The sequence below is a fragment of the Mustela nigripes genome, chromosome 16, assembly GCF_022355385.1.
Source record: "Mustela nigripes isolate SB6536 chromosome 16, MUSNIG.SB6536, whole genome shotgun sequence".
In the NCBI taxonomy this organism is placed as follows: Eukaryota; Metazoa; Chordata; class Mammalia; order Carnivora; family Mustelidae; genus Mustela; species Mustela nigripes.
Genome location: NC_081572.1, coordinates 58,956,036 through 58,982,137, shown reverse-complemented (window position 1 = coordinate 58,982,137; position 26,102 = coordinate 58,956,036). Strand labels below are relative to the sequence as shown.

Sequence of the window (26,102 nt, the reverse complement as noted above, 5' to 3'; positions counted from 1 at the left end):
GTGCGTGACGGGCTTAGAGCACGATTTCCACAGTCAGCAGTTACCGTTGGATTCACGGCTAAGAATGGCAGCGGGACCCTCGGAGTGAGTGCTGCCGTCCTCCTCTCGTCCTGGGGGGCACAGGGGTTCAGGGCGGCCCAGCCTGCGAGACCACCTGCTTGGACCTGAGTCCACGCTGGCCAAGCCGGAGCCTGTCGCAGCCACTCCCGCCCACCAAACTCCTTCATGCGCCTCGCTGTGCCACGCAAGCACGAGGGCCCCTGAGGATGCATGTGTGCGCCAGGCCCCAGCATCCCCCCGTGGGCCAGCAAGAGCCCGGCACCTGCTCTCCAAGCTCCCTGTGGCGGGGCGGGGTCCAAGGCACAGACGCGACCAGCTGGGCTCCCTCGGGCAATGCCCACACCCCAGCGATGTCCGAAGAGGGACATAAACCAGGCATCTGTCTGGGACGCTCGGAAACAAGGTACACAGGCTCGCGGACTCGAGGTGGAAATAAGCAGATGCAGAAGTTCATACTAGATGTCAGAGCTTGTTTTATTAATATTATTTTTCCACTGATCCAATAACTAAACTAAAACAGTTTTCGGAAGAGCAGACGTGCCCGTTCAGCTTAACCCTGGTACCTGTGGGCCCGCAGAGCGCGTCCAGGGGTAGGAAGTGCTTCCACGGCCTCTTGTGCTTCTCCGTAAACCTCGGATTCCGGTGCAGGCATCCCCACCACCCTCGGGTCTCACAGTCAAGTCAGCGCCCGTGTCGGTGGTATCCCCACCGTCCCGTGGCTCTCAGGCAGGTCTCAGTCGTGCTGAAGGTCCTCCGACACGAGACAGGACGGTAAAAAGAAACACACTGAGCTGAGCAGTGCAGTCCCCAGCCGCCAGCCTGCTCTCCAGCTGCATATTTTAATATAAAATACTCGTCCGGCACACGACACCCCTCCGGAGCTGAACACGGTGACCGGCGCGCTCCTCCTGGGTCTAGGACAGAAAATGTAATTCCAAACACGATCGGGATGTTACTTTCAAGGCAGGAGAACGTTGGAGAAAGCAGCACTTCCTCCGCCACCGAGCGGACCCCAGCCCCCCGGAGTCCAGGGTGTCCATCTGTCCCCACAGGAAGTCCTTCCGCGCACATCCCCCGGCCAGTCGCTGCTCCTGCACCGCAGCATCGTCTCCCACCAGAAGCAAGCGTGGCTACAGGCTCCTTCCTCGTGACTTCTTCAGTTAAGAGTTAAATAAAATTAACGTTGCTCTAAAGAGGAGGTAAAATCCCAGGGTGCGGGCCAGCGTCTGCCGTGCACGTCATGTCTCGGGGAGCTGGTTGATGTCAGTGAGCTTGGTGTCATTGAGGATGGCCCGGATCCGCTCCAGGGAGCCCGCCTGCCGGATCCGCTCCAGCTGCACCTGGGAAGCGACAGGGACACGTGCCTGCGCCTCGGGCCGGACTCTCCCAAGGGGACTCAGTTTTGAGGCGACCGGGCCCCTCAGAGCAATTTGCTTCCCGGGGGCTGCTGTGCGACAGACCCAGGCTGACTGCTGGGACTGCAACAGGGATGACCCCCGACCCCTGGCCTCGTAGACGCCACAGGCTGAGTTCAGGACACACGAATGAACCGCGAGCTTCGAGGGTTGTTTCCAATCTCCCAAACATCCATGCAGGCATCCGCTGGGCCCAAGGCCGCAGGCACCCCACAGCCGGCTGTGGCGGTGGACAGGACGCCACGGGGAGGACCATGCCGAGCTGGGCCTCAAAGGAAGGGGTGTGGGGACGGGCATGGGGCGCCCACGGCGGGAAGGCGGTGCTGGGGGTCAGGAGAGGAACCAAGTGCAGGCAGTGGCCCGGCGGGGAAGGGTCTCGCGTCTGTGCCCACAACCACTTCCCTCGCAGAGCTGCCAGGGAGCGGGGCCCCGGGTCCCCACGGGCCTCACCTGCAGGGTCTGCGAGAGCTTCACGAAGTCCCTCTGCACCTGCTCGCTGACGTCCAGCTCAGTCTGCAGTCGCTGCGCCTTGTTCTTCTCCTCGAACACGAGCTGCTCCGCCGCCGTCTGTGAGCGCAGTCCACCGTGAGGCCCGGAAGCCATGGTCACGCAGCCGCGCACCGGCCCCACACAGCTGCCCTTGCGGCGTAAGGACAGAGCCACCACCCCAGCACCGCCACTGTTCAGCAGAAAGCAGTGGCCGAGAGGAGCTACCGCGGCAGCAGGGATGGCCCAGCACCTGCCATAGCGGCTCCCATGAGCCCGTCCGCCCGGCCAGGGAGCCCTCCCGCGAGACGGCAGGGGAGCCTTTCTCGGGACATGGGACCCTCCAGTACTGCGGCTGCAGTCGGCCTTGTGGAGGTTGTCCTCACCCGGCTGGCCTCAGGCTGCGCGTACATGGGGGACGGGCCCCATGGACGGCCCAGAGCAGCACTTGCCATGGCGACCTGACAGGGTCCTTTCCCGTTCGCCTGCGGATGGCCTCGGGGGATCCGGCCCCAAGCTGCCACATCCTCCCACACAGGCACCATGCAACCCTGTGTTCCCGGCGCCACATCACCTTAGCCGCCGTCTCCTTCTTTAACTGCTCTTCCAAAGTCACCTTCAGCTCCTGGAGGCCCTCGAGCTGCTGTGACTTGTCCCTCAGGGCAGCCTCCAGCTGGCAAAGGAGAAAGCCGAGCTGGAAAGGGCCTGGGGCTCAGAGCAGCAGCCCCACCCTCAGGCACCCCCGGCCCTGGCCACCGGCTGCCTGCGCCATCCCCACCTGCTCACCGCTGCCCCCCAAGACCTCCTGCCTCATCAAACATCCATCAGGTCCCTACTAGGTCCTGAGGCCCGGGGACAGAGGTCAGGAGACAGACGTGCGTGTGACTGATGGTATGTGACCACAGAGAAGCAGAGCGTCACCCTGCCAGTAAAGCTCACGTGACACTGACCCATAATGGAAACGTTTTCCAGGGAAGGAGGAGAGTGGGAAGGGGTGAAGGCGGGAACGCGTGTAAGAGCACTCAGAACCGGGGTGAGTCCCTGCTGCAGCGGCCCTGCGGGTGGGCGCGGGAGAGGCCCTGAGCTGGGCAGGGGACACGGGCTCCATCCTGGCGACAGCAGGGGCTACAGGGGGTTTGACAGCGATACAGTTGTGTGTGTGTCCTGATAGTTCTGAAAGACCCCTGGGGCTACACTACGAAGAGGACCGGGGAGGCGTCCGTGTTGGAGGCAGACAGAGGCATCAGGCCGGTAGAGCATGGGGGCCGAGCACTTAAGTCCGAGCCCAAACAGGTGATGCGTGCGGACAAGACTGAGGTGCGCCAAAGCGGGTGTGGTCTGCCCGTCTGCCCCCCACAGCACAGGAGCCGGAATTGTGGCGCCGGGGACAGACCAGAAGGCGCGACTCCTACCGGGGTCCACAGCGTGTGGTGGAAAGTTTTCCACTGTCAGGAGGTGACGGTTTCCAGGGAGGGAAATACCAAGGATGCAGGGCCCAGACAGTAGGATGGGTGGTGCCGAGACCCGGCAGAAGCCGTCCCTTCCCTAAAGGAACGTGAACGGGCCGGGAGCACCACCAGCATCGAGGTCACGCGGATGGCCGGCGGGACCGTCACAGCTGGGGGCGAGGGGCCTGAGGGGGCTGGGAGGGGACAGCAGATGGGCACAGGACACATGGGGCTGCTCAGCCAGGGCCGGTGGCAGCCCAGGCCAGAGAAGGGCAGGGGCCAGGCCCCTGGGTGTTGCCAGAGACAGCGTGAAGAGGCAAGCAGCCAGGAAAGAGAGACGGCAGAGCCACGGGGAAGCCGCGGCCAGCGAGACAGGAGAGGAGTGGACGAGGGCTCAGCTGGTCGGGCTTGAGGGATGAAGGGCGTGCCTGGTGGGGGCGCAGGGCATGGGGCAGGCAAGCAGCGGTGTTGATGTCAGGATTGCGAGCCAGCTAGAAACACCCCCTCCTGCTTGTAGGAGACCCTGTTCCACACCGATGCGCCCTGACCCCACCCGCCTGTCCCGGAGCCCCAGCAGACACCAGGCAGCCGCTCCCTGCGGGCGGGACGCAGCCCGTCTCCCACACACGACTCCCAGCTGCGGTGCAGTCCCCATGGTCCTCAGGAGACTCACCTGTGCCTTTTCCACTTTTATTCTTTCTAGTTCAGCTTTTAGGCTAGACACGGAAGCTGGAAGGGAAGGGGGAAACGTCAGCCTTGCTGAGGTCTTCCTCATTCACACTCCCTTCTCCCATAAGCTTGATCTCAAGGAAAGCAGTCGGAAGCCAAGAGCAGACCAGGGCCCCCCTCTCTCAAGTGCCCCAGCCCCCCCAGCAGCACAGAGCTCTAGTGCAGGCAGAGGCCACATGGAAAGTGCGTCCTGCGCCAGGTCGAACTCGGGCCCGTGCAGCCCAGCAGGGCTCTGCCAGGAGCAGCCGCTCCACTCCCTGAACAGAGGATTTTCAAGTCCCAGTTAAATCTGAATTTACTCCGGATATATCAGAACATCTGAAAACCCCTTCATTCTTTCCTACACCTCCTCTGCCCGTTTGCTGCCTTTCAGGTGTATATAATGTGAAAGTCAGCAGCCCGCGGGTGCCCCATTTCCCCACCCACTTCTCCCAGGCCCCACCCATGGCCCGGGCCCCACCCAGCTCCTCCTTGCAGTTTTCGATCTCCAGCTGCAGGGTCTCCTCAAGGTTCTCCTTCAAACACTGCTCGGCCTGGATCTGCTCTTTGAGGAACAGGATCTCGGCCTTCAGCTTCTCCTCCGTGTGCTCCGCCGCCGTCCGCACGTGCACAATGCTCTCCCGGTATTTGAGGACCAGCTCCCGCAGCGCCTGCAGCCGAGAAACCGGGCTCGCCGGCTGTGCGACACCGTAGAAGCCCCGGACGGCTCCCGCCCCCGCATCCTCCGTTCCAGAGAGAGCAGAAGCTCGCCCTCAGGACTCCCCGCCATGGCGCACCACAGGCGCTCCAGGGGGCAGAACCCGACACTAGGGCCAGAAACAGCAGGGCGGGCTGCGTGTCTCCCGGAGACCTCCTCAGCAGAAAAGCAAGAACGCATGGGACATGCAGTGTGGACGGGCTGTGCAGGCCTCCGCGGCCCCGCTGCCTCCTGGTCAAACCTGAGGGAGCCGGGTTGAGGTCCCAGCAGGCCACGCCCCCAAGGAAGCGTGACTTCCGCACAGAGTGACCTCACACGCGCACTGACACGCTCTGCCAAGCGCCGGCCATGGGCCACAGGCCATGAGGTACGCTGGGACAGACGCCGCAGGGCGAAGAGCCGCTTTCCAAGGGGAGTGCCTGTTTTTCTATAATAAACTCAGTTTAAAACTAATTTCCCTGAATCGTAGTTGTCTTCTTTTTTAAAAAGTCCAATTACACCCTAAGGCAACTATGAGGTAAACACGGACTCCTCAGGTCCCCGCCTGCAGCACCTGAAGTCAGCTCGGGCAGAGCAAAGAGCACCCAGAGACCGTGGGAGGAAAGCCCCGAGATCTCCTCCTGGAGCAGGTCTAAGCCTCAGTCCCCCTGCCTGCACCGGTCACACACCCTTCCAGCATTCCAGGAAGTGTGCTCAGTCCCGAAGTTCAAGTCTAGAGAGCCTGGAAAAGAGGAGCCCGCCCAGGCACAAAACCGCTCATCAGGGAATGGTGGGGAGAGCGCTAGCAGACTGGTCCCCAAACTCTCTCTGCTGAGATCACCCACCAGTTCCCAAAGCGCAGCACCAGTGGCCCGCACGGAGACATGAGGTCGGGAAGGCAGGGGCCAGACACAGGGCGCTGGTGGCAGGTCAGCGAGGTGGCCCCATGAATAAATAAAACCCAGTGGTCGTGTTCATATGTACACGGGGGGAGGGGGGTGTAAAAAAAAGGAGGCGGCCCAAGTTATAGAGGTTGGATCTGCAGGGTAGGATCAGGGAAAACTTGCAAAATTATAAATTTCTGTAGTGTTGATACTTAGATAGTTAACTATTGTAAGTTCTTTTTTTTTAAAAATGGAAACAAAAGATCTCACAAGTAACAACTGCTCCTTGCCTATACTGTCTGCATCTCCTGGACTTGGCCTCACAGGCAGCTGAAGGACCTGCCGGTGGGGAGCACAAGGGTGGGGACGGTGCGGGGCTGCGAGCGCTCCCGGCCCGCCTGGGACCCAGATGGGAGACAGTCATGAGTGTTTCTGGGAAGCGGGCAGCTTCACAGCCCACATCCGCCCAATGACAGAGGAACAGAAGCGACCCCACGTGTTGGTGAAGTTAAGTGAGGGCAGGAGGGTGGCAGGTGTTGTTCACCCTCCCCAGGCTGGTACAGAAAACCAAGCCCGGCAAGACCTCCTCGCCCTCCATTTTCACAGTGCTCCCTGGGGGCTCTGCAAATTGCTGCTCCGGTGAGGGGCTTAGGTCTAGACCAAGCATGCGTAACTCTACAGTAAAAAAGACATAACCCAACTCAGAAATGAGCCCAAGATCTGAACAGACTTTTCTCCGAGGAACACAGACGAATGGCCAATAAACTACGGGAAGACACTCACTACCACTGCGCGGGCACGGAACACATGAGAACCAAAAGACGCTGCTCCACACCCGCCGCGCCGGCTGGAGTGAAACAGTGAGACTGGCACCAGAGGGGATGGGCAGCAGCCAGGACAGCGGGGACAGGACCAGTGGGGACAGGGACCAGTGGGGACGGGCACCAGCAGGGACACGAGAGAGCCTCATGCAATTACTGTGTAGCTCTCACAGGCCCTGTGACTGAACCTCAAGGTATGTCCCCCAGAGAAACCCACACGAGCAGCGGACGTCCACAGCAACATCATCCTCAGCTATGTGCACGAGGAGACCCCCCCGGAGGCCCACCCAGAGGCCAGCGGGTAAACAGAACATCCACGCGGCCAAGACAAGGGCGGGCACTCGGATGCGGCTGTGCGGCGCAGGGACCGTGGACAACGGTCTGCGGCAGTGAAGGACCACACACCGCCCACACCGCAGGGTCCCAGCTGCGCACAGCATGGCACGGCAATGCTGGGAAGACAGGAACTCGGCAGGTGCTCCGGGCGGGGCGGTGGGGGGAGAAGGGCCCAGGCGTCTTCCGGAGGTGATGTGCACATTCTGAAATTATGGGGCTGTATCCGAGAGCCGCCGGCCCCACCGTGCTCGACGCTTCACCGCGCTCCACCTGCGCGGCCTGTCGCGCGTGAGAACCAGCCAGCAGCCATTTCAGAAGCCGTGCATCCCTGCTCCTGAGCCCGGGGAAACATGGTACCTCCAGAGTGTCCGGGAGCACGGAGTCTTCCGCCTGCTGCAGCGACGCGTGCAGGCTGTGCTTCCCCTGCAGACTGTCATTGTCCTTCTGCAGCCTGGCCAGCTCGTCCGCCACCTGCTCCCGCGACCGCAGCAGCACTGCCTGCAACACACGCCAGAGTCACCACCGCCGCTGCAGCCGGGAGACAGTGGGCCAAAGCAGTGGGGGCTGGGCACACGAGGACACTCGGAACGACCGCCATGTCACCCACAGGGGCTCCTCCCTCTCGAGGACGCAGACAGGAAGAAGCGTCTGAGCCCGTGCTCCGCGGTCTCCATGGGCTGCAGAGACGTCATGACCCCTCCCCCACTCCCCGGCAGCCCCAGGCCCTGCAGCTGGGGCTTCACTCAAACAGAGCACATGTGGGAGCAAACACCGCACGACCCCGTCTCCCCACCAGCTGGGACAGCCGAGCAGCACCGGCTCCCTTGCACAGAGTCCACGTCTACACAGTCAGCTCAGGTTCCGCACACATGGCCCAACGGCCACGCGTGCTGCCGTCGGCAAGAGGACCCCTGCTTGGAACTATGGGACACCTGAGCAGCTCGTTCCTAAAATGGAACCAGCGCCCACGTGTGTTTGCATGCTGATGCACCATACAATTGTAGGTATTTGATGAGGATTTGAATCATTATAAAAATTATCCCAGCTACTTTGAGCATATGATGAAATTCTACACAAGTATCTGACTTCTGCTAACTTCACCCGGTCATTTCACCGGAGCACGTGTATAAACACAAACTGTGCGCTCCCAAACTCCATTAGCGGCGGCGGCTCTACAAGAGGCATGCACTATGCAGGGGGACAGAGATGAAAGCTGGAGCCCAGCCTGGACAAGCTCACAGTGCAGGGGAGGAGAGCTCGGCAAAGTGACAACCCCAGGGAAGTACAAGCACTAGGATGGGGACAGGGGCAGCAGGGATGACAGGACAGAGCAGTTCCAAGGGGAGAAGCTCAAGGTCATTTCCCATAGAAGGGGACTGCAGCATCCGGAAGGTCGAAGGCTGCTGGCAGGCCTGCACAGTCACGCATCAATCTCAGTTCATTCTGCGGCTCTTATCTGCAGGTCTGAAACCACTGGGCTTACGTTCCCCTTCAGCCCTTTCACAAAATAGGAGCATCCCACTCTCTCTGGGACATGAAAAGGGGGAAAAAATAACATGGGTATAGCTACTACTTTTGTAAAGAGAAAAGCATGAGGATACACCAAAAATATATTTAAATGATCCTACAAAGGAGGGGGCAGGATGGACTGAAAGGAATAGGGAATGGAAGAAGTATGAACATTTATCCATTTTTATAATTTTTTTTAAAAGACTTTATTTATTTATTTGCCAGAGACAGAGGGAGAGAGAGCGAGCACAGGCAGACAAAGAGGCAGGCAGAGGCAGAGGGAGAAGCAGGCTCCCTGCCAAGCAAGGAGCCCAATGTGGGAGTCGATCCCAGGAGCCGAAGGCAGCTGCTTAACCAACTGAGCCACCTAGGCGTCCCGATCCATTTTTATAATTTTATAAACCATGTTGCATGCCTCCCCAAAAAAGTAAATCAAAAAAGAAAAAAAGGGAAACCCAAAAATGTCACACGGACAGACACAAAGGGAGCTCACCCTGCATGGAAGTGGTAACATAACCACAGAGGAAGTAGCTAACTCCAGGAGCTTTGGAAACATAGCAGGTGCACTGCGAATCCTCAGCTGAGATACATTCTAAGAGCAAGAAGTGCTACAAAGAATCACAGAAACTCACTCAATGCTCTTGCTGTTGGTGGCACTACTCGGTCACTCAGAAACCGTGGTGCCCCCGCCCTAACCAGGTGATGGCCGCCGCACGGCAAGCCCCCTGCCCCACAGAGCGCCCCACAGACTCACTGCGCCTCTGTGCTGCTCGTGCCCAGATGTCTAATCTGAATCGAATCGCGTGGAATAATCCAACACGTATTCTAGGGGGCAGCTGGTCTGGGCTCTGCAAAATTGCTAATGTCACAGACGACCAAAAAAACCAAAAACAAAAAAACCCACCACCAAAATGGTAGATGACTGTTCTAGATTATCAGAGACTAAAAGAGAGTAAAGTGACAAGACGGCAAAAGACAGTATGTTACCCCTGACTGGTTCTTCCACCAAAAAATCAGAATAAAAAACCAAAACCGCCCCTACGAAGAACCACGCGCTTTGGGGACCCTGGTCCCATTTTAAGGGTACGAGAACAGTGCCATGGTGGAGGAGAAGCACCCCTCCTCCGCTCTCGGGTGACGCGTGCTCAAATATTCCGGAGCAGCACAGTGTCGGCGAAGGATTTCCAGGTGGCTCAGAACACACACACACACACACACACACACACACACACACACACACAGAGATGGTAGAGACGGAGAAGCCTCAGCAGTGCATAAGCAGGTGCGGCCCAACACTGACAACTGGGAATGCTAACTGAAGACACGAGGAGTGTCCATTCCATAAGCCGCTGGAGACGGACATGCTCCCAGACGCTGCTGGGGTAACGCGAAGATCCCAGGCATGGCCACAGCAGCTCTTGTGTGAAGGGGCAAAGACACAGGGTCTCTCTCCCTCCCTCCAAGAACCTGTGCAGGTCACGTCAAGAAAGAGGTCAGGCAGCAGATGGAGCGCGGGCCCCCAGCCTGCCTTCGAACACGTCTCTGGTCACCTGCCATGCGCTCATTCTAAGTGGCGTCCACTCGGGGGGCGCGGGCCGATGTGTGTGGAAGACAAGCAGGCAGAGACGAGGGAGGACAGAGGAGAGAGGAGCTAAACGCTGGAATGCTGTCAGCATTAGCAGTGGCTTTTGCGCTGACAGTTACCGTGTCGTACCCTCCGATCGACGAGAAGGTATGAAAGTCCCTGGTCAAGGGTCAGAATGAGATGCTCCAGAGCCTAGGGCTAGTATTTCGGGACCAGCTCCAGAGGCGCTCAGACGCTGACCCAACGCCAGCCAAGAACAAAGCATTGCTGTGCCCAGACAACCGAAGGCCTTCCCCCATCACCACTGGCCGAGCACGATGCGAGGTGGCTCTGGCAGGCTCTGTCAGCTCGGCCATCATCTTACAAGGGCCATCGGCGTCGGGTTCCAGCTTCAAGGAAACTGAAGCAGAGGCGGATGGAGCCAGCCCAGTGGGGAAGGAGGCCTGGTCCCAGGAGCTACCCTGCAGGGTTCCCAGCAGCTCTTCCTCCAGGAGCTGTCCGCCCCAGCCCTCAAGACAGACAGACGGCCCCGTGCAGCACCGCAGCGATGGTGCCCATGTCAGTGGCCTGGGAGCCCCGGGAGCCCTGGGAGCCTGATTTCGGTCAGGGAGCTGCCCGGGGCAGGTATGGGATGGCTCCAGCTGCCGGGGCTGTGGGGGATTTCAATGTCCACCTCGTATCTGAGCCCACCGGCAGCCCAGAGCTCACCCTACTGAGGCTGCCCAAGTCAGAAAAGGACAGTAAGTTAAAGGTCCGAGTGGTTTTGGTTGGGAGGCAGGTTTAGAAAAGGAGTGGGGTCTTCATGTAACCTCGTCCATCACCAACACTGCTTCAGCCCCGGAGAGCCAAACAGCAGGGCCACTGGGCAAAGGAGACAGTCCCAGCAAAGAGGGTCTCACAACAGAACAAGAAAGTTAGTTAACATGGTTCATGCTAACTTAAATGTCAACTTACCATCTGCTCCTGAACATCCCTTTTTGCCTGGGAAAAGCCCTGCTGTAACTCTTCAAGTAAGCTCTCGGACGCCTGGGCTCTCAGGACAAGTGCGGAGATCTTAAAAGACAAAAGCGCACACGGACAATATCGTCAGGGAGCTGGCGATTCTGACAGGAACCCTTGCAGCCCCGGCTTATCTCACACTCAGAGCTGATGCTGGCTTCATTTGCCACTACTCATCACCACTCACGACGCAGATGTGCGTGCCTCTGCGGGGCCTCAGCCCTGCCGCCACACCGGGCAGCAGGGGCAGTGCCCGGGCTTGCACACCACTGTGCACGGACAGCACTACCGGGCTCTCCGGACTTGGATGACAACCCACGTGGCCTACTCACAGTACCCTGTAAGGAGCTTTTAGGAAAAAGATAAAAAATTCTGAAACTCTGTCAACTAAAAAAACAAATAAAACAAAACAAAAAAAACCACTCACAGTGTAAAGGACAAATAGATTTTCTCTGAACTGGCTTCAGGCTTCAAGATGACTTACTTCAAAGCAATAAACACATGATTAACATCACTGAACTCTCAACTCCCTTTGACTTAATGTTCCTGAGACGGGTCCTGTGAGACTCGGGGATAGTTGGGATGTAACGTTGATAGGTACGTATCAATGATAAAATACAACATACAATACAATATGTACATAACAATGATAAAATACAACAACACACATGTGTTTAGACACTGAGAACATGACTATCTGCTCCCAGTAACAGCAGATCAGACCGGGGGACCCAACCTTCCTATTTGGAATTAAGAAAACCAGATAAAAATATGAACAATAACTACTTGAAGGCCCTGGAGGAGACGGCAAAAAAGACACAGAACTCTGGACCAGATAGAGGACACATGGAGAGTCAAGCGGTATTTGCAACAGCTCTTCCCTAGAAGCACGTGCTGGTTCCGAAAGAAACACACATGACACCACAAAGCTCAGTGCCCCAGGGTAGGGGGGCAGAGATGAGAGTCCAGAACCCACGATGCAAAAGGAGCCAAGGACTGGGTCCCCAGAGGGTGACACCAAGGAAAAGGGAAGACTTTAACCCAACCTTCACACCTTTATGTACTCTCCATTCCTGTGACTGGATGACAGTGGTCCGGGATTGTGAGGACCACTAGTTGCCTCTCATCAGGAAAATGGTTTTTTTTTTTTTTTTTTTTAAGAGTTTTATTTATTTGAGAGGGAAAGAAGGAGTGGTGGGGAACAGCACAGGCAGAGGGGGAAGCAGGCTCCCCGCTGAGCAGGGAGCCCGATGGGGGACTCGATCCCAGGACTCTGAGATCATGACCTGAGACAAAGGCAGAGGCTTAACCCACTGAGCCACCCAGGAGCCCCTCTTTTTTTATTTTTATTTTTTTAAAGATTTTATTCGTCTATTTGACAGAGAAGAAACAAAACCAGGAGAAGAGGAAGAGGGGGAAGCAGGCTTCCCGCTGAGCAGAGAGCCTGACTCAGGGCTCGATCCCAGGACCCTGAGATCATGACCTAAGCCGAAGGCAGATGTTTAACTCAGTAAGCCACCCAGGTTTTATGTTTTTTCAATATTTTCACATATAATGTCTAGCACTCAAGTAAAAATGCACAAAGAAAAGATAGGATAAAAACAAAAATAAATAATAACACAGGTAATACAAACACATCTAAAATGAATCCAGATTTGGGAATTATTAGAGAAAGACTGTATCTGACCTGTCCAGAGATTTAAAAGGCAAAATTTAAACCTACTGGAGAACTAGGAAAAACAGAAAGTAACCAAAAGAATATGATAAACAGAAAAAAAAAATCAACTGTCTTAGTTAAAAATTTCAGTGGATGCGTTTTAATAGATCAGACACATTAGAAGAGAAAATGAGTGAGATGTAAAACAGAGCTGAAGAAGAAAATGAACAAAGACAAAAACGTTAGAAAATACAGAAAAGCCTTAAAAAGCCACGGAGAGACCACATGCGGGTCTAACATGTGCATCTGCAGAGGCACGGCCGTGGAGGCAGAGAGCCAGCAGCGTGAATGCGAGGCCCTCGCAGCGACCCTGCACCTGCTGGAGGCCGCTCCCGAGAAGCGGGGCCACGCGTCCACCGCAGACACGCGGGGGTGCAGGAGAGCGAGTGCTCGCAGAAGCCAGAAACGACGCTGCGCCCTCCACCGCGGATCGCACGCACGGGGCCATCTCCCCGGCACAGAAGGACGCGCAGAACATCTCCCCACGGACGCACCCCGTGGTGCGCAGGAGCCTCCCAGACAGAGGACCTGAAAGAGCCACCAGACGACAGGCTTCCAGCTTCCATCTATACGCAGTTGAGGCCATGCTGCACAGCCCACGGTGCAGGACACCAGAAGCCCACCTGCCTCTCGGTGCGGCCGCGCGACAGGGCATGCCGCAACATGAGTTCCCTGTCCCCATCCAGGTGAGGACCGCCCTGGCACATCTTTCACATGTTAAAATCCATCCAAGTTTACACATGAGATTTCTGCTTGCTGTAGGTAATGTCTCAGTAAAAGCAAGTTTGTAAAGGACACATGATGGCTGAGAATATTCCAACTGCGGTATAAGACATCAATTCAGAAATCCAAGAAACCCTGAGAACCCTAAACAGCGGAAAGGAAAAAGATACACCGAGGTACAGAACAGTGAAACTGCTGAAAACGAAAGCCACAAAGAGCATCCTTAACACAGCCAGGGGAAAAAACAACATTTCACCTAAAGGAGCAACACTGAGACGCCCACAGACTTCTTACAAGAAACTCGGATGCCACAGCGATGAGCGCCAGAGACAAGCAGCCCCGTGCTCAGGCCCGCAGCCGGACAAGCACCCTTCTTGGATGAAGGTAGGAGTAAGACGGTCGATCTGACAGATGAGAATATGGACGAGTACAGACTTCCAAGATGCATGAGGCCCACGGCGGCCTTTCTCCACGCTGATCACAATGAAAAACTCTGGATAAATACGAAAGCTACCCAAAGACTAAAAAATAAGCAAAAGCAGTCAAGGGAAGGAAGTCCGCAGAGGAAAAAGCAACCCCTCGGGGGGTGAACCCATGGTCCCCACGGGGCTCCCCCACTTCCAACTGCCCCACAGGAGGGCTGCCCAGCTGCGGGGGTGCAGGGCTGTTCTGGGGATGGGCGCTAGAGAAAGGGCATCCACCGGCGCGAGCCCCACACCCACCTCTGAGCAATCCGCAAGTGAACACATCCAACGGCTCCGCAGAGGCTTCGAGAAATGGACCGGTCACCCAAGGTGAGACAGAACTTGCTAACGGAACCTGATCACGTTAATAGAACGCTAAGTCTCACGATACAATATCCCTAATTGGGACACCTGGGTGGCTCAGTTGGTTAAGCGGCTGCCTTCTGCTCAGGTCATGATCCCAGCGTCCTGGAATCGAGTCCCACATCGGGCTCCCTGCTCCACAGGGAGCCTGCTTCTCCCTCTGCCACTCTGTCTGCCTTTGCTCTCTCTCTCTCTCTGACAAATAAATAAAATCTTTAAAAAAAAATCCCTAAATCCAGGACACAATCTAAAAGCACCTGACACGGAGAGAATCAGGAAAATGTGAGCAATTCTCAAAGGAAAGGAATTCCCCACACGCCAGCCCCATGATGACCCGACAGCTCCGACAGCTCCGAGGCAGGTATGCGAACCACGCTGCATGAGACAAAGGTGAGCATCTGTGACATGAATGAAAACAGGGCTCGCAGCAGCAAAACAAAAACCCTTTAAAAAGAGCAGCAGGTGAAAAGGTTACTGTGAATCACAGCAGAGAATCTGGCATAGAAGCAGCCAAACCAATCGGAGAGAACAGAGACTGAGCCTGAGCCATAGGCGCGTACCCACCAGGTGAGCGACAAGACGACCCTGCGGGGCAGACAAAGGGGGTCTTCTCACTAAATGGTACAGGAACCGGCTAAACATATGGAAAAGATAAAATTTCACCTTTATCTGTGCAACTACATCAAAGTCAGCTCTAGATGGGTTTTTAGAGATAAACATGACTATAAACAATGAAGCTTCTAGAAAAATAATGTAAAAACATCTTTATAATGCCAGGATAACAAAATACTCATTTTTTAAAAAATACTATTATTTATTTTAGAGAGGAGCACATGAGCAGGGAGAGGAACAGAGTGGGAGGAGAAGGGAGAGGAAGAATGCCAAGCAGACTCTGCAGGGAGCACACAGCCCACACAGTCCCAGCACCCTGAGATCACGACCTGAGCCAAGATCAAGAGTTGGATGTTCAGCTCACTGAGCCATCCAGGTGCCCCAAGAAAATACTGTTTTAGAAAACAGAACAAAGGGACGCCTGGGTGGCTCAGTTGGTTGGACGACTGCCTTCGGCTCGGGTCATGATCCCGGAGTCCCAGGATCGAGTCCCGCATCGGGCTTCCAGCTCCATGGGGAGTCTGCTGCTCCCTCTGACCTTCTCTTCGCTCATGCTCTCTCTCACTGTCTCTCTCTCTCTCAAATAAATAAATAAAATCTTTAAAAAAAAGCTACATTAAATAAAAACAAAAAAACAAACAAACAAAAAAAAAAACAGAACAAAAATCACCAATCGTAAAGGTCAATAAACCTGGCTACCTGAAAATCAAGAACTTCGGTTCATCAAAAGGCTCCAATAAGTAACAGAAACACAAAATATGAGAGACACGTGCCACACAAGTCACCAAAGACTCTAGTAGGATTGTGTAAGGAGCTTCTAACAAGTCAGAAAAATAACCAAAACCAGATAAACAGACAGGACAATCCAACAGACAATCAGCATTAAGACTGGAGAGGACTCCCACAAGCGCACATGTGCACACACACACGCACTGATATCCCAGAGGCCAAGAAACAGGACAAGTGCCACACAACCTGGGTGGTCTTTGAAGAAAGGCACATGCAGCCCCTGTGAGACCCCAGCATCACCTGCCATGACCACAGGCCCACAGGGATCCCCTGTGCATTGTTGGTGAGAGCGTAAATGCAGATGGCCACTGTGGACGACGGTCTGGCCTTGTCACCCACTGTCAACCGCCGCATGCATTCCAAACGCTCCGAGCCGGAGTACTCCAAGTACAGAAGTACTCCAAGCAGTACTTCTGCTGGTGTCCACCCATAAGGTGGACACCAGCAGAAGTACCAACCCCACATGGAAATTGCAAAGCAGAATTACTTCTAATACTGCAGAACGGGAAGCCACCCAAATGCATGTCCTGACAAAAAGACGGACGGACCCGTACGGGACAAGTGTGCAATGACCACAAGGAAGCAGCCACTGCTCCCCCGTCAGGGAAGAACATCACGATGCCACACAGAGAACGACAAGACAATACACGTGTCGGACGGTGTCCGAAGTCAGGTGGGGGCAGGCGTGGCAGGCAGGTTCGCATGCGGCTCTTTTATCCTGACGGGGCTCTGCAGAGAGGAGCACAGGCATGCCAGGCCTGTCCAGGAAGCTTTGAGTTTTTTTACGTGTTACACATTTAAGAAGTCAGTAAGAACTTAAAAAGCATCACTCCTGAGACGTCTGGGTGGCTCAGTGGGTTCAGCCTCTGCCTTCGGCTCAGGTCATGATCCCAGGGTCCTGGGATCGAGTCCCACATTGGGCTCCTGCTCAGCGAGAAGCCTGCTTCTCCCTCTACCTCTGCCTGCCTGTCTGCCTGTGCTCACGCTCATACGCACGCGCTTTCTAATAAATAAATAAATAAAATCTTTTAAAGAAATAATAAAATAAAATAAAAAGCATCACTCCCGTCAGAAAGCTCTGCGTGTGCAGCAGGAATACCTGCTGAAGGTAGAAAATGCGAGCCCGCGGACAGCCACGGAGCACAGAGCCACGCTTCCCAGTTCTGGAGGGCCGGCTACAGAAAGCTCGGGCAGGGAGCTTGACTCCCCGGGCACAGACAGACCCGGGGTCTCGGCCGAGAGACCAGGGCTGAGGTCCAGAGCCACTGCCCGCGGCCACATGGCGCCATCAGCCCACGTACCTGGTGGCCGGCGTCGTGGGCGCTGCGACTCAGGGCGGCCTCCAGCTGCTGCCGCTCCCGCGCCGTGGTCTCCAGCTGCTCGTGCGCCTGCCTAAGCATGGCCTGCAGCTTCTTCACCTGCGGACGGCAAACGCCGGTGAACACGTGGCTCCACGGAAGCCTCTGTGCACTAAGATGAAGGCCCGACCTCCAGAGATTTTAAAGAGCTCATCTGTTTTCCTCCCGAGAAACAGCACGCACTTGTCTATTCAGAAAGGCCGGTGGCATTCGAGGGCAGTGCCTGGCTTGGGCTGAGCAGGCGGCCTCGCACATGTGCTCTCGTGCGGGAAGGTCGTTCCCCGTCCCATCCCGCATGCCGGGGCCCTTACTCCGCTCTGTCCGCTGCCTCCCACCTGCACCCATGCTAACACTATGCACCTTCTGTGAGACCAACGTCAAACTGTGTTATTTCCCTACTTGGAATTCCTAAAGGCGTCCCAAGGCCCTCAGGGTAGAAATCAGGTGCCGTCCACCAGCAGCGCTCCCCCGTGACCTCACCCTGCCTTCCCTCTGCAGCGTCGTCTCCCCTCCTGCTCCCCTACACAGCCCCGAGCTGGCCGTACTTCCGGAACACAGCGCTCCCCTTTCTAAGTGTTCCTTTGTGCACCTCTCCTATCCCTGAACACCCTCTCCCGTTTCTTCTCCCAATTTTCACTCTGGCTCTAGAACACACCTAGCTCGAGCGACAACTTCCCTGAGCACACGGCGAGGCCCTCCCGCGTCCCTAGAAAGTGTTTCCAACATGGAAAGCAGTGCACCCGGAGGAAATGAATGGCGGTGGCATCTGGACGTATCAAGCCATCCTCCTAACCTGCTTATCTAATTTTAAGACAACTAAGGAAACAATCTTTACAATAATCAAATAATTTGGAAACAAGGAAAAAATCATCTGTTCCTCCTATGTCCTCTCACAAGCCCACTCTCTGGAGACTCCCCTTCCCTAAGTGTCCTCAAGAATTCGCCGTCAGACACGCTGCTTGGAGAGGGACCTGCCCATCCCCTGCCCCTGAGAACTCGCCCCCATCTGCTCAGCAAGTCTGTGACAAGAAGCGGGCAACAGCAGTGAAGAGCCCACGCAGGGTTAAGAGGATGAGCCTGGGAGCTTCTGGCTGGCGCAGCACCAGCGCCCGACCCCCCACCCTAGCAGGTCCCAGCCACGGGAAAGCACTCTGTGGGGCCACTCCTGAGCAGCTGGCCGCCGTGGGCAAAGGGGAGGGCACAGGGACCCCGGGTGCCGCTGCCCCTCCAAGAGCCTGGCCGGCCAGCGCAGAAGCTGGTGAGCCATGGGAGCGTGGACAAAAGGTCCTGGTGTGCCCCCCGCGGAATGCAGCGGGTGTCCTGGAGGTCACATGGATGTATGTATGTCCCCAAGAGAAGGGAGAAGGGAGCCCTTATTTCCGCGTGTCCAGGGGAAGGACGCCACGGCCCTCCGGTCTCGCAAGCAGCTCACCTGGTCTCTGGTCTCTGCCTCCTGAACCTGAATGCCCTGTAGCTGCTTCTCGTAGTTGGAGCACATGTCGCAGCGTCGACCGAGTTTGTTCCCTGCGTTATGAACCTGAGGCACCAAAATGACCCTCGTCAGGCAGCACGGGTCGTTCCACCCACACTACCCAGAAAGCCCGGGCAGGGTAAACAACGTCGTCATGGATTTATGGCAACAGAGGGTGGGGTTCTGACACGGTGGACACCAACACGAGCACGAGAGGACGCCCAGGGCCCTGAGACACCGCGCCTCAGGAGAGCAAGAGGCCACAGTCCCAGGCCGAGAGCCGCACGCCATCCATGAGGGGCTGCGGGCGGGGAACCAGCGCACCAAGCTCAAGCTGCCAACCAGTGAGCTACACGTCCTTCCTGCGACTGAGGGAGGCGGCTCCACTCAGAGCTCAACCGCTCCTTCCGGAGACGGGGCCCTGAGAGAGAAAGCGCTGCAAATCCGAGAACCTGGCCCCCTGTCTCCATGCGCACGGTCACCAGGCAAACCTGCACGACTCTGTGGCCTGCGACAAAGCCCTCACCTGTGAGCCGGCGACCATGTCCCTAGAACACAGGCCCCGTGAACCCGTGAGCCACTGCGCAAGGCATCAAGTTTGCTCCTACTGGTCCCTCTGAGTTTGCAAACACGTCCGAGAGGAAAATAAACCTCCTGAAACGTCGCCTTCTTCTCCCTCCTGTGGTGTCCGCCCCCTCCTGACGTGCACTCACGCACGAACTGCTGACGAGATCGCAAGGAGCGACGACAGAAGGGGTCTCGGAGAACACCAAGACTGGCAACAGGGCAGAGCAAGCACGTTCCTCCAGCATGAAGCTGCCTGCGTGCCGCTCTGGGGGGGCACTTGGGGGCAGTGGGGGTGCTGCACAGTCAGAGCGATCAGCCAGTCGGTCCCAGGACTCGGGCAGAAGGCCACTCCCGGCAACATATGCATGCCGGGACCCCAGGGCCATCTAGTGAAGGGACAATCCCATGGCCACCGGGTGTCCCACCGCTGGAGCAAGCGGGAGAAAAGCAGGAGGACGGCTCACCTCTTTCTGCAGGAGATTCCATTCGGTCTCGCTGACCAGGCGGTAACCACTGGGGGACACATAAGCACTTTCCACACCCTGGGTGACGCTGGAGAGGAGAGACGCGGTCTCCTCCTGCTCGGGCGTCATGGCCTTGATGGCTCTCTCCTGATCTTTGGTCAACATGAACCCACTTGGCATCTGCAGCGACCCAAGGGATGCCGTGTCGAAGTTCTCGGGCGCCGAGTCTGCTCCCACCAGCGGCCCAAAGTCCGACTCATCCAGGTTGCCGGCAGATTTTGCTTTGCAGTTGTAGCCCAGCACTCTGCACTGCAGCGAGCCGGAAGTCCCCAGGCTGTCCGTAGACTGCGCCCTCCTGAGTCCGTCCTTAAACATGTCCGCGTCCGACTTGCCGAATGGGTCTGCAGACGGCAACAGCAAGTCCGCGTCCAGCGAGTGCGCAGAGCCATGGGCGCTGCCCAGGTGTTCCTGAAACGTGACAACACACACGGCCGAGTCAGACGACGCGCTCCACTTCAGAGATGGGAGCGAGCGCGTTGCAGACGCACCTGCCACACACTACACACGCCACTCCGCAGCGTGCTCCCTCCGTAGTCCTGGGGCATTCACCAATGACCTCTGTGTGCTGGGCCCAAGCCAGGCGCTCAGGACACAGCTGCGAGCAAACCCCGACCTCGGCATGTGTGCAGCTCATGAGAAACAGTGCGCCAGCGAGCAGGCGGGCAGAACACCGCACAGCGTGACACGGCAGGCTCCCGCTCTGGGCTGAGAGCTCCAGGGGCTCGAGGTGTGGGCTTGAAGCCGGACAGGAGTCGGGGGAGGACTCCCGGAGCTCCGAGCTGGGGACGCCCACGGGGAGACGCCCACCCAACACAGGGAGCAGAAGGCTTTAGACAGAGGCTGGAGAGTGACCGCCGCAATGAGAACTAAAGTCACAGCAGCAGCTCACAACCCTACGAAGGGTCTACGGACCAGAGGGGCTGCTGAGGCCAGAGCCCCAAGAAACACCGATTCCGTCCGCACTGCGGCTGGACAGAGGAAGGAGTAGCCTGAGAGGGCTGCAGTGAGAATGACATCGGACATTGGCAGGAGACATGAGCACGTGAAGTCTGTTAATCCTGTTTCTTTGTTTTCTATGTTTTACGATGTTTTTCCCATTCTGAGGACCTTGCCAGCCAGAGAGAGACTGGCCCTCCAAGCCACCTGGGTCCTCCAATTAATACACAAGTCGCCTAAGAACACGCCTGGCACATACACCCGACCCATCCCGCATCCAGCCCAGCCGCCTCCTTTACCTGCCCTCACTGCCCCACACCAGTGCACCCCCACCCTAAATCGACCAGGCGCCAGGCGTGGGGAAACGGAGGAGACCCTGCACCGAAGTCTACCGGGATTCCCCCAACCAGCCCGCCCTGCGCAGCCCCGCACCTGCCCTCCGAGTCCCCAACGCCCGGGGCCCATGTTGTCCCCGTTCCCGCTCCTGCCTTGCGACCCAGCATTGCTGCGTCTGCACATGGCTCTGCATGATGTGCATGACTTGCTGCTAGGGACACTGTGAGCGACATCACACTTTCCTTCCAATGGCACGGACCCACAGGCCTGGGCACAAATCAACCAGGATGGGATTATGGGGCCTCTGCATGCCAGCGATTCAATACCGCTTGTGGGAAAACATTTACTGATGTGCCAAAACCTCCAAGACAGATTTAAGTGGAAAAAATTTACATAAAACATTATGGAGAGTTACAATATGGGTCATGGTTAAAAAGTGAAAATAGAAACACACACGTTAACTCTGGGAACAGAAAACAAAACGGAAGCAGAGCTACGCGGTGTCACCTCTGGGCAGGGGGACCATCCCGAAGCTATCCTTGTTTCGCAAGACTTTTCTGTACTTTCCACATTTCCCACAGCAAACATACTTTGCTTTTATAGTGAGAAAAAGATCCTCTACGCATCAGGCAAAAGAAGATATCAGGCCCTACAAATTTTGATCATCTTTAGCCAAAAAACTCAGTCTCTGAAGCGGCCACTATGAACCTCACATCAACAGGGAAAAGTAAATCGTCATGAGCCTCAATACAAGTGTTTTCCACAAAGCGTAAAAGATCAGATCCGAAAACCTAAAATAGACTTCAAATGTCAGAAAATAACGTTATGTACAATATATACTACAGACCAACGAAGACAGAATCAAAATATTTTTTAAAAGCTTCACTGTATGTTATAACAAATCTCCCTTTCCCATTTTCCTGCTAAAATATTTTCTGAAAAGTCTGAAACATTTTCAAACATTCCTGCATACAAAAATCACATAACGCTTGGCAGTACCCAAAAACTGTGACACTCTCCTGGGAGTCTGACCGCTTAAAAAATGCACGGGAGAATCAGGCCAAGTGGTTCTCAGTGTACGACCCAAAACAAAGAACGCAGAAAAACAATTACATCATCCTTGTCAGCGTGCACGGGGATATTTTTAAAACGTTGACGTCCAGCCACCCATAAACATGGAAACCTAAGTGACCAGGAAGCAGATCACACAGGGCTGAGCGTCCACGTGCCAACCACACAGACACATGGAACCCCTCAAAGTGGGAACAGACCCTGATCCAATCCAGCCAGGAGGTGGGGCAGGGCTGGAGGCAGTGGGTGCGAGGCACATGAGCTCGGGGCAGGGGGACAGGGCTGGCTGTACGGATGCGGGGAGCATGGGAAGCACTGAGCGTCACCCAGAGGTGAAGGCCCTTCTGTGCCTCTGGGGCCCCAGAGGCTGGGGGCCTTCGCTCTTACCCCGAAGGCGGGAACAGTCAGCCCGCGTCCTGAAGATGAGAGGGAGGACCTCAGCGGTCAGCGAGCAGGGCAGGTGGCCTGGTGGGGCAGCCCCCGGCGCGCTAACAGAACAGGACGGCGACTGTGGCTGGAACGGCGAGCAGTGGGAGGTGACTCCCAGTCACGGGAGTCCGTGTGCTCTGAGGAGGGAGGCCTGGCTGCAGCTGCACTGCCCATAAGGGAAGGGGACAGTAATGCTGGGGGCGCCACAGGCCAATAGGCTGCAGACAGGAAATCTGATGGAGAGGCTCCAGCCGCCGCGGGGAGGGTGCGAGAGGCCCCAAGGCCACGGGAGCAGCACTCTCCATGCCCGGGGCTCCACCCCCCCCCGCCTCTTCCACCCGCCGCCCCGGCCTCACCCGCTGTCCTCACAGCCCACGGCCTCAGACCAGCTGATGTGCAAGCATGTGCTGTGGGGAGTTTGGTGACTCGGGAAATGAGATCGTCTTCTAGAGAAAAACCCAAAGCACCAGCATCAGTTACTGTCATCCCCGAAAAGATCCAGCAGGCAGCCCTGCAGTCCCCTTCTGCTCTGATCCAGGAACCGCTGCAAGCAAGAGCATCTAAGCCGCTGAGCGCAAGGAGAGGACCCGGTGTCTCCGGAGCACTCCCTGCCGGCTCGCAGACGTGGGGACACACATCTCCTCTGTATCTCCTCGGATGCTCGGCCCTGCACGCCCGCACGCACATGGTCACATTGTGGCCACGGCGACCCTGATGACGGCATCACCTTACCTCCTCGTTTGACAGCTGGGCCGCAGGCTCCTCATGTGGGAAAGCACACGCCGCCGGGGCTCTCCCCTCCTCCTCCGCGTCCGCTTGGCTGGGGTCCTTCCGCTTGTGAAATCTCTGCTGCTCATCTTCCTCCTAAAAGTTAAGGAAAACAGATACGGACGTCACCCCGGTAACCTGCACCTCACAGTTCACTCATTCCGCGGCCGCTCCAAGCACACAGAGAGCGCAGAGAATTGCGGGAAAACCGGGCGCTGGCGGCTCTTCGCTGTGCCCCCGTGTCAGGACGTCAGTCCTAATGCTTTCCCACTGCGGGCCCAGAGCACGGAGCCCAGCCTGGAGGAGAAACCAGGAAACGGCTTCCAAGAAGCACGTGTGAAGAGAAAGCACCCCGAAACAGCCCCTCCTTCATGGGGCCCCGGGGCTGTACGCGGATGCTCCTGCTGACGCTGGCAGCATTCGGGTGGGCATAGCCCCTGGAAACCGGGCGAGTTCACGTGAGACGCAAAAGCAACGGCTGAAGTTCATATACTGCTGCACGACCAGACGAGCAGACCCCTCAGTGTCCCCCGCCCCGGCCTGGCACGTGGGGACATGGCCATGGCACCTCACAGGGCAGGGGTGGGGGGACATGAGCTTCTGCAGGAGCAGTGCCACGTGCTCTGCACGGGCAGGGGAAATGGGCCGAGAAGCACCACTACTGGCTCTGGAACAGTCAGCGGACCAGGGAGTCTGCCAACCGGGGGCGGGGCGGGGCGAGGCGGAGCTCCAAGGACAGGGAGGCAGGCGCACAGGGGACCCCCAGTGTTCTGCCGTGGCTAAGAGGGCAGGCATGGCAAGAGGGGGACGCAGGCTTCGAACTACAGATCTGCCGGCAGTCCGCACCGCAGCTGGGGCACGTCAGTGCGTCTGCTCCGAGAGCTCAGGACAGAAGCTTTAGAGGCAAAGCCTTAGCATGCACAGACATGCGGGAAAACCTTGGCAGGCATTAACAGTGGCCGTCAGTGAGCGGCGGCAGCGTTTCGACTGTGGTCACGGACAGCAGTCCAGAGCCTCAGCCTGAGCTTGCTGTGTCCGCACACCCAGTAGAGGAGGAGTCACAACTAGAAGACCGGAATTTTGAAAAGGATGAAACTTTTGAACCCAAATCCAACCTAAGTCCTACAAGGCAGTCTGAACAACATCTATGGCACCGAGAAAAGCTCCCACGTGGCTCTCCGCAGGAGATCTCTGCTCCCGCGTGACACCCGGCAAGGCTGGGACACACCACTGTCAGAGACAAAGAACACAGATCGCGAGGCCGTCTGGGCGTGTGATGGAGCCAGGGATCGAGGCCGTCACAGTGTGTCCACCCCGGCAGGGAGTATCAGCTCCCCAGCGCGGGGCCAAGGACAGCAAGTTCCACGTACCCTGTGTGGACTAGAACCAACCAGACACCCACTTCCGATCACGGATACATGCCCGGTAGGACCGTCCTCCACACAAAGACCAGACGACAGACGCACGTGCTCCTCCAAGGGAGGGGCTGGGATAGTCTCCTCCGTCCCCTCGCGTGTACAACAAAGCATCTGCAACCTCAGATGTGTCTGGGTGTGGCTCGTGTGGCTCAGACAGGATTTCAAAAGGTAAGGAGAACGCAGGCTCTCCGGGCACCCTCGGGAATCCTGTCTGTGGCAGCTAACCATCCCGCGCCATCACCGTCCAACGAGGCTTTCAGAGCCATGTCACCAAAGACGGGACCTGGATACACAAAATCCCGTGGTCTGGGAAAACCGAACAGCACTGCGGAGAAAGAGCTTCTCAGAACCGTGAACCGCTGCGTCCCGCAGCTTCCAAAAAGGACCAAGGCTAAAGAAGTTCTTTTCCCACAGTCAAGGCCCTCACGGAAGCTGAAAAGCAAAATCCCTCTGACGCAGCTACTGTGTACTTGGAAAGGGCGCGGAGGCCCGCAGGCTCGGGACAAGCCTGTGAGGGGGCGGGGGGCGCGTCCGCAGCACGGCTCACCTGGTCTCGCTTCTTCAGCTCCTCCACCTGCCGCAGCTGCTCTGCGGTGAGCACGGCCTCCATGCGCTGCATGTCCCGCATGAGCAGACGCTGCGACTCCAGAAACTGGTCGTTGGCCTTCTGCCACGTGTGTTTCAGCTGGTTGTGCTGCTGTCGCTCTTGCTCCAAGAGATGACACACTGTTTGGGAACCCCCAATCAGAAACACCGGGTTTTAACAGCAGGCGACGGCTGGAACCGGGGCCCCTAGACCAGGTCCGGCTAGCGGTCCACCTCAGCTGGGACTCTGCGGCGCACAAGCACCGAGGGGCCACCAGCGACTGGACACAGGGCAGCCGTCCACTCGCACAGGCTCCCAAAGCGTGCTCCCAGGAACAGCGACATGTGAGAAAAGGAGATCTGTGCCCAGGGAGTGTTAGAAACCTTGCTTAGATGAATTTTTACAGGGTCCTTCACTGTAGGACTTAGAGCCCAGCACCTGTGCTCATGCCTGTGTTCTCCTGGAGGAGGATACAGAACACAGCAGTTCCCCAACTCCTTTGACACCAAGTCCTCTCCACAGTGCCACTCACGTGACAAGGGCAGTTCTGGGGAACACCCTTTGCGAGACACTGCTCTGAAAGCCACAAGTATGGTAACCGTGATTCAGTGTCTTTAGAGACACTCTGACAAGTCTGTTACCCAGATGTCCCTCCTGAGCCCACACAGCTCTGATGGCTCAGGACAAGGCGAAGGTTCTCTGTATCAGCAGATACGGCCCACACGCCCCTGCCTGGCCATCCTGTACCAACGAACCGGTGGGTGGCATCACCCAGTCACTCAAGCCAGAAACCAGAGACAGCCACTGCAGCTGCTGTGCCTCACCCCACCCACCGCCCCCGTGACAGGAACTACGAGCTCCCTCCGGTGCGGGGGACACAACCCTCATCTGCCAACAGCCTCAGACCAGCTCTCACGACTCACACAACTGGTACGTGTCCTGCCATTCGTCTTCATGCCCTGGCCTACCCTCCACACTGCTGTCAAATGGACTTCTTTTTTTTTTTTTTTTTATTATTTATT

The 26,102-nt window shown here is 56.9% G+C and overlaps 1 protein-coding gene across 1 annotated transcript in view; it reads right to left on the bottom strand.

Moving 5' to 3' along the window:
* Nucleotides 1-515: 515 nt before the first annotated feature.
* The window catches only part of RABEP1 (rabaptin, RAB GTPase binding effector protein 1), a 180,801-nt gene continuing 155,214 nt past the window's right edge, over nt 516-26,102 (bottom strand). Inside the window, exons 10-21 of the mRNA XM_059378597.1 lie at nt 25,042-25,220; nt 23,041-23,172; nt 19,477-19,944; nt 18,407-18,511; nt 16,918-17,034; nt 10,904-11,002; nt 7,213-7,353; nt 4,599-4,788; nt 4,083-4,138; nt 2,536-2,634; nt 1,926-2,042; nt 516-1,400 (exon numbers count right to left, since the gene is read on the bottom strand). Coding sequence (XP_059234580.1) covers nt 1,299-1,400; nt 1,926-2,042; nt 2,536-2,634; nt 4,083-4,138; nt 4,599-4,788; nt 7,213-7,353; nt 10,904-11,002; nt 16,918-17,034; nt 18,407-18,511; nt 19,477-19,944; nt 23,041-23,172; nt 25,042-25,220 — 1,805 coding nt within the window. The 3' untranslated portion in view covers nt 516-1,298. The remainder of the gene's footprint in view (nt 1,401-1,925; nt 2,043-2,535; nt 2,635-4,082; nt 4,139-4,598; nt 4,789-7,212; nt 7,354-10,903; nt 11,003-16,917; nt 17,035-18,406; nt 18,512-19,476; nt 19,945-23,040; nt 23,173-25,041; nt 25,221-26,102) is intronic.